The sequence below is a fragment of the Colias eurytheme genome, chromosome 23 (assembly GCF_061535395.1).
Source record: "Colias eurytheme isolate Ceu_HAF_F1 chromosome 23, ilColEury1 Martin Lab GWU primary, whole genome shotgun sequence".
Taxonomy (NCBI): Eukaryota; Metazoa; Arthropoda; class Insecta; order Lepidoptera; family Pieridae; genus Colias; species Colias eurytheme.
This window is the reverse complement of record NC_143002.1, coordinates 2,606,311-2,619,321: the sequence shown is the minus strand read 5'-3', so window position 1 is coordinate 2,619,321 and position 13,011 is coordinate 2,606,311. Positions and strand designations below refer to the sequence as shown.

At 30.7% G+C, this 13,011-nt stretch overlaps 2 protein-coding genes across 2 annotated transcripts in view; both read left to right on the top strand.

Moving 5' to 3' along the window:
* Osi17 (DUF1676 domain-containing protein Osi17) overlaps positions 1 to 13,011 on the top strand; it is a 45,434-nt gene that overhangs the window by 21,681 nt on the left and 10,742 nt on the right. The window contains exon 2 of the mRNA XM_090115356.1: positions 4,666 to 5,355. Within this exon, the coding sequence (XP_089971482.1) occupies positions 4,830 to 5,355 (526 nt within the window). The 5' untranslated portion in view covers positions 4,666 to 4,829. The remainder of the gene's footprint in view (positions 1 to 4,665; positions 5,356 to 13,011) is intronic.
* On the top strand, positions 9,315 to 10,302 carry LOC149898164 (uncharacterized). The gene is made up of 4 exons (XM_090115241.1): positions 9,315 to 9,355; positions 9,732 to 9,965; positions 10,096 to 10,157; positions 10,232 to 10,302. The coding sequence occupies exons 1-4, from the start codon at positions 9,315 to 9,317 to the stop codon at positions 10,270 to 10,272; spliced, it is 378 nt and encodes a 125-aa protein (XP_089971367.1). The 3' UTR covers positions 10,273 to 10,302.

Genomic DNA, 13,011 nt, shown 5'->3' with positions numbered 1-13,011 from the left:
ATATTTATTTATAACTAGCTTTCCGCCCGCGGCTTCGCCCGCGTTTTCAAAGAAAAACCCGTTCCCGTAGGATTTCCGGGATAAAACCTATCCTATGTCCTTTCTCGGGTATCAAAATATCTCCATACCAAATTTCATGCAAATTGGTTCAGTAGTTTAGGCGTGATTAAGTAACAGACAGACAGACAGAGTTACTTTCGCATTTATAATATTAGTATGGATGTAGGTACCGTTAAACAAATTAAACATATAAATCATTCAGTATTTTATTGACCGTAAATACAAAATAATTTGGAAAATCCAAAAGTGCACGCCTCATAATTTTTTTTAAATAAATATTTATTAATTATTATTTTTGTTTATTTAATAACAATTTAACCACATCGAATCAGACCCTGAAAAATGAAAGGGTTCTATTCCTGAGCATACTCAAGCGTAAGAGAAAAAAAAAGACTCGATTAGTAAAGTATTTCGGTCGCTATCGTGTTAGAAAGAAAAAGGATCCGCACATACAGACACACGGACGTCCAAGACAGAACTTTTTTAAACTGTTTTTTAACTAGTTTAAATAACAAAAATGACATCAAAAATATCATGAACGTTAAAAATAGTGTTTTTTCTTAATATGTGTGTGTATGTATTATCTTACAAGTGCAATGTATGATACATAAAGACATTTTAAGTTTGAAAAATCAGATGTTTTGCGCGAAGTGACAGTAGTACCCACCTCAACGCTTCGCTTATGAGGCGTGCAATATACATACGAGAAATTAACCCGTCAGTTAAAGTTAAGCATAAAGCAATTAGGTAAGAGAAACCGATGAGTATGCTTGCTCATTAATTTATCTTATGTTAATCGACACATGAGCCATACGAAAAAAAATATGACTAAACATTCTTTTTTTTTTTTGTTAAGACAGAAATTTCCAAGATTGACTATGCATTCGATACACTAATGTATGGGAAATAAAATGTATGGGAGCGTTTCATGTAGCATTTTTGGATATTTCTCGTTTTATTTTTTAAAAGTTATTATTGTCATTTTAATCATTAGGTATAGTACTTTCAATATCAGTTTAAAGTTTTTTGATATCAGTAATAGTTACGGAATAATCGCCTGCGCACACTTAACGATTACACCCGGTATAGATCCATCGCGGTACATATATCTATGGTTTTTTTATTTGTTAAGAAGCACTGAACAAGATAATATGCAAAATAGGTTGCAGTTTTAATTATAAATTTAAGTCCAAACAATAATTGTTAACTACGATAATTTTGCCGAGTCGGTTTAAAAATACTTCAACTTTATATAACCTTCAACTATAACGTATTATAATACTAGGTTTCCGCCCGCGACTTTGCCCGCGTTGTCAAAGAAAAACCCGCATAGTTGCCGTTCCCGTGGGATTTCCGGGAATGCGTCATTTTCCCGAGATAAAGAGTAGCCTATGTCCTTTCTCGGGTATCAAAATATCTCCATACCAAATTTCATGAAAATTGGTTCAGTAGTTTAGGCGTGATTGAGTAACAGACAGACAGACAGAGTTACTTTCGCATTTATAATATTAGTATGGATAATGTATTATATACCTCATACCTCATAGATATAAGATATACCATAATCATAATATTGATTACGTGATAGTAACTAGATATATCTGTTGCAAAGTCAATGTAACTATGTTTTCCGGAATGCACTGCGCTTTTGAAATCAAGAGTTGGTCATATCACAGATATAGATATATTCTAGATGTGATAAAATGTTTTCCTGTACGTAATGCGTTGTTTTTCTCAAATTATATCGTATTTAATCCTAATAAATGTAGAGCTACGAATAGAATCAAATTATATTATGTACTAGCTGTGCCGCGCGGTTTCACCCGCATTACTCCGCTCCTGTTGGTCTTTGCATGATGATATTATATAGCCTATATTTCTCGTGGATAATGTAGCTTTCGAATGGTAAAAGAATTTTTAAAATCGGTCCAGTAGGTTATGAGCCTATTCATTACAATCAAACAAACAAATAAACAAAGTTTTCCTCTTTATAATATTAGTGTAGATAATATGTACTTATACTGAGCATTCTATATTATTCATATAGGTACTACGCAATCAAAAAGGCATTTCAATGTTATTTCTATAATCAATCATTCATCCAGCCAAAAGAAAATTCAAACTATTCAGTTTCTAAATAGTTCTTCAATACTCTAGTAATAAATAGATGTATCTTATCTATAATATTTAGATCCATGTAAAGGCATGCGCTTGGAAAGCGGAACGGACATTCTGAGCAGCCAATCTTGTGGTCATTCATGTGTGTTATCGATTATGCCCCATATTGGGGCAGGGGTAGATTTATTATATATTTTTGGGCTATCAAGTGTGTTTATTTGAAAATACATAATATTATGTATCTTTTAACTAGGTATGTTACCTTTAATGTACCTATCTGTATTCTGTTTTTATTCAAACAATTTTCATTTCGTTTATGTACGAAATAAAAATTGTTTGGGAAACGTCTTGGTTTGTATATGTTGCCGTAAGATGGTAAAATCGTTAGATTGTAATAATAATATTAGTAGGTATAGTAAATAATTTTGTAGTGAAATTAAATTAACATTAATTCAAATAAGTTGTGATCAATATATTATTGTCTTTATTTACCTACCTATTTACTTTTTGCATCAACAACATATTCTTTCATGTTTATCGAGTAATTACAACAATTGCAAGATTATTATCTCAAATATTAAGAAAATGGTACTTCGCTATAAACCAAAACGAGTAGATTCAAATTCAAAATTATTTACTGTAAATTGTGAGTATTTTCGCGTATTTCTGAAACTCAGTTAAAAGCGAATTGAATAAAATAATAATAATTCAAACAATCTTACATACTAACTAACAATTAAAATAATAAAGAACATGCGAAAAAGATAATTAAACCAACAACTGTAACACCGTAAAGCTGATTAAAGTGTTTTTAATAGTTAAAATACTTTTTTGTCTTACGAAGTTTTGATGCAAAGTTAGCTTGTATGTTGTTATCCTATCCTATCCCACTAATATTATAAATGCGAAAGTTTGTGAGGATGGATGTTTTATGTATATGTATGTTTGTTAAACTTTCACGCAAACACTACTGAACCGATTGCAATGAAATTTAGCACACATAAAGAGGGTAACATTAACACATAGGATAGGTTTTATCCCGAAAATCTCACTGGAACGGGAACTATGCGGGATTTTCTTTGAAGCTAGTTAATCATAAAGTTATTATCTATCAATTAATATAATGAAATGTCATTCAAATAGCACGCAAGACAAATTGTTTAATCAAAATTATTTAATTTAAACACATGCAATACAAAAATTCTTAAAAGGCAGATAAAGATGTAGACACGCGATAATTAGTGCAAAAACTATTAGTTAGGGCTGTCATGTAAATTCTTTGGTTTATGTTATTGGTAAATCCTGAAAAAATGCCAATACACTGATTTCATAATTTAACGCTAATTCATCTTTATAAGAAACTAGCGGTCCGCCCCGGCTTCGCCTGTGGTACATATTTACGTTTTCTCTACATAAAAACCATCCTCGTACTTCAAGGAATATAATAAAAAAAGAATTATCGAAATCGGTTCAGCCGTTCTCGAGTTATGCGCTTACCAACACATTTTGCGATTCATTTTTATATATAAGATTACTATGAAATTTCGCAATTGAGAATGAATGGTTTACTGTGTCTATGAAATAAGAGTGACTTTATTCGAGTTGCAACCGGGTTAAAAGTTGCCAAGGCGTATATTGCAAGCGTAAATAAAAACAGATGTCAAACACAACAAACACACACACAATATGAGATGAATATGATTTTAAACTTTCATATTGGTGTTGGTATTTTTTACGTATAAAAGCAAAAAGGTGACAACCCTAATTATGCTGCTCTACTAAGACATGCCTTATAAAGTTTATCATCCAACAATAGATAAGATAGATAGGTAGTAGATCTAGTTTGTCCTAGTATAGCAGATATAGCTTTAAGCTTAATTGTGCGACTACCTCATATATATAATTATTAAAAATATATATAATTTTTAAGGCCATTATTTTAAAGCAAATTTTGTCTATATGAAAGTGAGTTATTTTTCTATTATTTTTAGAAAAAAGAGTTTTAAGTATGTATTGTTTGTATTGAATTCAATTAAATTCATAGTATCACGTAGAAAAATATATATCCTAAAATTAAGGACAGAAAAGAAATTTGAAGACGAACGTAGACAATTTTTTTTATAATTTGTTTACAAATGAGCAGTTCTAAGTTATATTTATATAACTTGGCAGTTAATTATAAAGACAATACTTACACAACACTTATTACCCACTTTCTAATGTTGAATTATTGTACCTAACTTTCATTGTTATTTGTACGTGCGTTTATGTTATGAATAATAAGTACCGAATTAATGCTGTTGATTGCGATATTCTGCAGTTATACATATTTAATTGGAGTTTAATTTAAATAATTTAAACATTTATTAAAAATATACTTCAAATATATTGTAAATATTATTTACATACAGAACCAGCCATAATTATACACAAATCAAACATCGTTACAGAAAATGGTGACTAATTAGATTTTCTCTTTATTCGCAGATGACATGACAATTTGAAGACAAAATTGGACATCAAAACCGGAACGAACACACGACATACTTTCAAAACCATACGGTTCACGAAAAATGGCGACAGGTGCAACAAGGCGTGACACTGCCCTTTGCAAATGTTAAACAATTAACTGAATAACTAGTTATGCCAGCATGATGGCAGACAACAGTAACCTATGTTCCCGACGACGAAGGAGCGGCATCAATCACAATGTTTGGACGAATATCAAAACAGTTCATATAAGTGCTATCATTCTAGTTTTAAGTGCAAATTTAGTCAATTGTAATACCAATGCAACAGATGATGCTGTTAAAAGTGAAATACCCAAAAGACTAAAACTCGTAGAAGCCATAACAGGCAGAGGACTCATAGGTGATGTATATCAAAATGGTACGTTTAGAACTGGTAATAGTTTGTGGGACAATATTTTAAATAAGTGCACGTTAAAACCATCAGTGAGTTGCTTGCAAAAGAACTTCTATTCGTATTTAGACGAGAGTTTAGAATTCAGTGGTGATATAAATGTTACAAGTGGTATGTGCTTTAAGAAGAACAATGTAGATATGAATAAATACAGTAAGGAAGCTAATATCATCTACCTCACCGGCAGCAAGGATAAGAGTTATGAAGAAAGATCTTTTGAAGCTGAAAATGAAATTAATGACGACGAGGAACCTGGTAAGATTTAATTGATTTTTTTACGAAATTCTAATCTTTATTTTCATAGAAAACAAGCTAATATGGAAAAAGTCTTTAATGGGCTTTATAAATTAAAAGCTCTAATCTTTATATTTATTTTCATAACAAACAAGCGAAACGACTAAAATACCTCTTAAATTGGTTTTATAATTTGAAAACACTTCCATAGTGTAATAGTAAAAGGTAAATCACCGTAGGTAAATTATACCTATAGCATTGCCTAAAGAGGTATTTTTACGCACTTAAGATAATTTCGCAATTTACCACCTCATAGAAATCAGAGTCGAATAAATAGAGATCATTATAATGGAAATTTTGGAATTGCAAGACTCCTATTCAAATGTTACTTGTTTCAATATAATCTTTTTGGTCCCAAATCAACTCATTTCGTATTTTTTAGGTACACTTTTGCACACGTTATCCCAAGAAAGTCATACCTACATACATATTATTATTTCCATTCTCTATGGATATATTTCTGTCGCATCAAATTTTGTCTTCTTTAACAAAAAGTAGCCTATTTTCTATACAAAGGTTAATTTCACCAAAATTGTTTCGTAGGCGTGAAAAACAAACAGACAGACTTAATTTTGCATAATTTCAATATCGGCTGTAAATAATGTACTGATTATTCTCTAACGCAACTAACTTTACATGACTTTGATTGCTTTTTGGTAAATAATTGAGTATTTGAATAAAAAAAAATTATTGATTTTTTTATGTATTTTGAAACTTTATTATTAATAATATTGATATTTAATGCAAATAACTTCAAAAATTTTTTTTTCCGTTAATTATAAGCAATTAAAAATTGATGAAATTTAAGTTAGAATCACGTGACTAAAAACGCGCCATGACTGGTCACCACAGTTGTGACGTCATAATGTTATAGCTATTATAAACTGCAGTACATAGCGTTTACATACGATTTGTTAGTTGGTTCCGAATTAGTTAGTTAGTTACGAATAATATTCTTGATGATGATATATTTATGATCACCGATTTTTGTCAGGAGTTGCCTTTGTAGTATTCGTACATAATGATACAAAACGATAACTTTTGAGGTTCGCCATTTTTAATATAAATTTATATTTAATATAATTAACAATTAATATAATTAATATGTAATTTAATAATGACAACAAAATTAAATAGATCAAAACACTGTATTTATTATTAACACTGATTAACACGCTTTTATTAGCTTCACCTGTATGTTTGTATGTAACCGACTCCTTTCGAAGTTTCGACTCGATTGTGAGTTGTGACCCACTTAAAACCGACGGATTTAATTTAAATTTTGTATACTTATAAAAACCCGGTAACAATACAATAATTTCATGAATTTATCTTTTTATCCTGTTTAGTTTTTCAAACTATATTTAATTTTCTATCAACTGCAATGAGTGAAAACTAACATTGTGACGTCACACGCGATCGGGTGACGCTTCGGGAGTTGTCGGCGTGTCTTCGGTACTGGATTCAAAGACTAATTTTTATTTTGAAATAACTTTTGAATTATTGCAAAAAAATAAAAATAAAAACAGTTTTGTTATAAAACTAATATATAATCTTTCCATTTATCACAAAAAAAAATTTAATTCAAATACTCAATTGCTAGAACCAAACCAGAAATTACATATATTTGCATCAATACTAGAAATATATATTTTTCATACATGAATAAGTAATACTCGTGTCTCGTTTATTAAAACAAGTATTTCGCCCTAGTTTTTGAGAAAGCTGTTTAATGTCTATCAGATGCTTAATATTAAAGACTTATTTACAAGTTTTATTACTTACTAGCGGTCCGCCCCGGCTTCGCCCGTGGTACATAATATTTACGTTTTCTCTACATAAAAACCATCCTCGTACTTCAAGGAATATAATAAAAAAAGAATGATCGAAATCGGTTCAGCCGTTCTCGAGTTATGCGCTTACCAACACATTTTGCGATTCATTTTTATATATAAGATTAAACTATATTCTGTTCTATGATTGTGTAAATAACTTGCATAAATGGCACAGAAGAAATAATAAAATTAGAAGAAGTATCGCTCTGGAATCGTATTAGTTGTTAATTTATCTTCGATTGTTAATCAAAATAAATCACATTCACGGCATTATCATGGATATCATTTATGGTATCGATTGAATAAGGGCATAGATTAGTAAAGTTTCTTGTTACCGTTTCTTCGTAAGGTAACAAGTGTTGAAAATGTATGTAAACCCAATTTTCTAACTTGTGCTCATATTATATGTACTTACATAAAAATAGTGATCGGTCGTTATGGAAATCTTTGGGGGAGGCCTATGTCCTGCAGTGGACGTCTTAAAAGGCTGGAACGGAACGGAACGGAACATAAAAATAAGAAATAATTAAAAAAAATCCTTACGGATATACAATAATGCTGCTGTTTTTCCATGTCAGGTCGAAACTTTCTTAGCTCAATCGGCGACCTAAAGGCCTACTAATAAAAAATGAAGGAACTCATGATAAACTTATTTAATAACTTAATTAAGTTTTAACCTGATAAGAGTAGTCCTTTTATCCAAAAATTTCATCTTCCTATTGAAAATTCATTGAAATCTTGAAACGAATCGCATGAAAATGCAACGAAACGTTAAACAGGCATAACATTAAATAATTATACGTATATACCTAGTTTATATCTACTTATAGGTTTGTTTACGTTACATTTATTTGTTACTAGCTGTGCCCTGCGGTTTTACCCGCATTGCTCCGCTCCTATCTGTCTTAGCCTTCCTCAATAAATGGGCTATCTAACACTAAAAGAGTTTCAAATCGGACCATTAGTTCCTGAGATAAGCACATTCAAGCAAACAATCTCTTAAGCTTATTAATTATAGAATGATTAGGTATTACAGATTATGCAGATATTCACAATCTTCTATTACTATCTCAATACATTTAAACAAAAAGCCAATACTATTTGCCATGTAAAAGCTTAGTGAAAACCAGCGCCATTTAAACAATAAACCATTTAACATTACTAGATAAATCCGTGATCTCTCCGCCATTTTAAAGAGACCCATTGACCACAAGGCAAAGATTTATTCACTTATGCAGGTATGTATGGGTGCGACGAGTTGAGTTTTAAGTTTTAACATGGTTTTAACATTGTTTCCATAAACAATGTTAAAACTCAACTCGTTACCGTTGTTAAACCTCCTTAGGTTTAATTATACTTTTCTTTTAATATTTCGTATCTATGTACTTATTTTTCATTTGATTCAGACCTAAAGAGACCTTATTTCATAGGCCTGTAATCGTTTTTTGTTTAAAATTTATTATTATGTAGAAAAATGAATGATAACGAAAGCTCACGATAAAATATTATATCAATTAAAAGCTTGTCATGTTTTAATATTAAAGTTAAAATTTCTTAACGTCCGCTAGTAAATTATTATTTAAAAATATGTACTACGAATCGGTAAATAAACGGTAGCGGTATTTGAGATTATTAAGCAATTAATAATTTCAAATACCGTTACCGTTTATTAAAAAAAAGAAAGTACACACCACAAATATTGCCTACCTATATTTTCAATTAATAACTTAAGAGTTAATACATAAATGATTAATCATACATTTCCAAATTGTAAAAACGATTACCTCTTTGACTAATGGCCTTAATTTTTATGTAAATATTTTTAAGCTGTATATTTGCCATCATGTATTTTTTCAACTACATAAAAAATTATGTCCATCTTTTTGTTAAAACGGGTTATGGAAAAGTAATAGTTAATATTATGGCTAAGTGAAATTTAAGTATTTATTTATATTGAAGTTATTTATTTTCTTAATGCATAGTTGAGGTGTACAATATTGTCAAACTTATGTACAAAGTCAAGAGTTTCCATATAATTTATTTATCTAAATTTTATATAATTTATGAAAACTACACGTCCACATTATGATTAAGTTCATATTATGTTTAGAATACCCCAATTATAGGTATGTCCAATAAGAACACCTAATTATTTAAATTAAGGTGATGAATTAATTTTTCTAACATTTACGGCCCTTTTTAAACCTTCGTAATTTTTATATTATTAAAGTTGTCGTGATGAAAATTCTTGACAAGAAAGTTCAATAGTAACACAATACGTCTACCGTTTTAGAAACATGATTCCATGATATTTTCTCGATAGAAAAAAAATACAAAGTTCTCATTGTTATTTTTTTATAATCTCTGGCATCTTCAAAATAACAAACGTAAAGTTACGACTTTTTGGATATTAACTATAAAATATACAACCTATACGTCTACCGATTTAGAATTTTGAAATATGCGATGGTTTTGAAATAAACAAGAAATACTTGAAATTAGCGCGCGACCAGCCAATATAGCGAGAGCCGTCCTGTACCTTCCTACCCCGATCGCTGCACGAGTCATTCCCGCTACGGCCGTCACACGGGGAACTTGTGTCGCTCGCGCAATCGTAAAAAAGGGTGACAACACGATAAGACAAAATGAGACAAATGGGGACAATAAAGAAAATAAGAAGAAGAAACATAAAGGTTGGAGGAAAAAGAATGCTTACAATTGGAACAAATTAATGAAGTATATTTATTGGTTTTATTTTAAATTTGATGATAATTGTATTATAGACGATGTTTGATATGTACCCCTGTTTTAAGTACATAACGAATGTGTAAGATTTTTTCATTTATAGCATAGATAATCTTTTCAGAAATCCGGAATCCAGAAGGAAAATAAACCCACTGATTGTTCACAATGTGAACCCACTCCTTGGTAAGTACCTTTATTCAGTCAAAAATGTATGTTATCAACGTTCTACTGGTTTTATCGCATGATTCCATTTTTAGCAAAAAGCAACAAAGTGCAAAGAAATAAAAAATCATGGTGAACTTAGTGGAAGTATGGCGGACATAATATGGAACAGGAGCTCATTGGAGTAGTATTATATTTTAACAAGTCAATAACTGCGTTAAAAACAACCGACTTCAAACTTGCACTTGCAACATTTACAAATACAGACAAAAATGCTCATAAAATAAAAACTACTGGGCCTATCCGAATAAAATTTTTATGGGACCAATTCGACACCATCCCGCATCGAACAAAAAAAGAATCACGTAAATCGGTTCAGAAACCACGGAGTAATCGGTGTACATACATAAAAAAAAAAAAAAAAAAAAAAAAACATACCGGCCGAATTGATAACCTCCTCCTTTTTTTGAAGTCGGTTAAAAAAATACGAAATAATTTCAAGAATTACATTTCTTAGAAGGTGGTAGATAAGTATGTTGTATAAAGAATTTGATGTTGATATTTATTTCATTTATACTTACTACACCTGTGCGGGAAATTGCTTAGTAATAAAACAGGTTTATATTCATATTTACATAGTAATGTGAGTTTTCATTTCGAAAAATTTTGTGTAAGTATATTAAATTGAGTTCCTGGGTGATCTGGAAACACAATTGGGCCCGGAAGATGGCGCTGCAGTCACTCCTCCTAATGACATGAACCGATTTGGATGAATATTTGTGTGCACATTTCATTTTTGTGGGATGATTGGTTGATTCGCTTTCACATTAGCTAATATTATGTATTTTTGTTGTTAGAAAGTAAACTTAATTTAATGTTTATAATACATTATTATTGGTATAAATAAGCCAGTGTTCGTCTCACATTGCTGTACCTGCCTACCTACCCTACCAGGGCCTAACTTTGTTCTGGCTATTTTATTTTGATTATTTATAATGAATAATTACAATTATAATAGAGTGCAAAAAATAAATACATGCGTCAATATATTTTGTGTTTTTTTTTAAACAATTTTTTTATTTAAAAAAATATCATTCCGACCGCGGCTTTGCCCGCGTGGAATACGATTATATCGTGAATCCTGTTTTATCCCACAGAAGTGTTCAGTTCGGATAAAAAGTATCCTATGTGTAAATCCAGGCAATTAGCTATATTTTATCAAAATTGGTAATGTAGTCTTGACGTGATTAAGTAACAACTAACAAAAAAATATACAAATTAACATCCAAAGTTTCGCATCAGTTTTACTGTATTAGTGATATCTTCCACTCTTGACTTTGACTGAGAAGAATTAGGGTTTATAACTTCTTTCAGAAATAGTACCTTTCATTTCTGGGCATGATGTAATATCTACGTCAGCATCAAATTCTATCTAAATCAATTCAGTAGTCCGCGTTATTGAGTACCATTTCATTTTTTCAGAGTAACAATATTTTTTGTTATTTCAAAGATTATTTATAACCTGTATTATTTTGTAATAAAGTAAACATTACGAAATAATAATAATTATTAATAATGTCTAAGTAGTTGTTGGAAAGAAGATTATTTGTTTATAAGCAAGAAAATAAAACCAATAAATCAACAATTGAATAAATGTATAACAATATTATAACTGTATGACGACTCCATACATGTTTGTCCCGAGTCGGCCAGCGGCAGCGCGGCGAGTTTGCAAGAATGACTTCGCGCACACCGGCGTTCGCGATAGCGAGCTATTAGACTCCGCCCGCCAAGCAGTGGATTTTTTTTTGTGTATCGTCTTAACAGAAATATTTAACTTCAACTTTATCTACGCGAATTAAATGAAAACGATATAGAGTTAATTTGAGTTTGATGAAAATTAAAGAAACGGTTATCTTATCTGAATGAATATTTTTGTTTTTTTTTTTTCAAATTCAGGCTTCCAGTTTCTATCTGTTAGCTAGCAAAGAAAATCAACCAGTGTAACAGACGTTGTATAAAACGTAACTAATTCTAGGCTGTTTCTTTAACAATTCAAACATTTCCTTTCTACTAGTAATATTGTAAATGCGAAAGTTTGTGAGGATGGATGTGTGAGTGTATGTTTGTTACTCTTTCACGAAAATACTACTGAACCGATTACAATGATATTTAGCACACATAAAGATGGTAACTTGGATTAACACATAGGATAGGTTTCATTCCGGAAATCCCACGAGAACGGGAACCATGCGGGTTTTTCTTCGAAAACGCGGACGAAGCCGCGGGCGGAAAGCTAGTCTATCATAAAGATGTAACATTACACCCACGGTTAGCATAAAAAACTATTTAATATGCTATGGTTGTCGGATTGATGACACTTTTTACGATATTATGGTACGATATATTGAGAAACTTGTCAAAAATCACAGCTGAATTTTAAGCGTAGAGAAAGTTACGGTTTTTAGTTGGTTTAATAAAATACAATTTGTGAAATTCTACTTGGTCCCCGCTACTTCGTTTATGTCGTTTTCCTTACCAATACAAAGAGGAAAAATTCAATGAAATAATAATCTATACAAAACACATGGAAAATACGATATGGCTCTTGCAGCAATTTTTATCCTTGTTACCTCTGTAAGCTACCACAATCGAGAGTTTCGTACATGAAATTATTGGGCATCTCATCAAAATAAAGCTACTCACGAAAAATTTGCTTGATAGTAATCACTTGCAAAAATGGGCGATGGATCCCGGACTAAATTTACTATTATAATTGTGATTTTAAGTAAAGTAAATTTAATTTTCCATACACTTAGTTAATGCTATGAGTAAAAGAATCAATACATAGAAAAGTGTAGGAATAAGAAACCAC

Coding starts and splice junctions, on each gene's coding strand:
- LOC149898164 (XM_090115241.1), top strand. CDS start 9,315: ATGATTAAGTTCATATTATGTTTAGAATACCCCAATTATAG. Junction 9,966..10,095: donor AATTGGAACAAATTAATGAA/GTATATTTATTG, acceptor TAATCTTTTCAG/AAATCCGGAATCCAGAAGGA. Junction 10,158..10,231: donor CAATGTGAACCCACTCCTTG/GTAAGTACCTTT, acceptor TTCCATTTTTAG/CAAAAAGCAACAAAGTGCAA.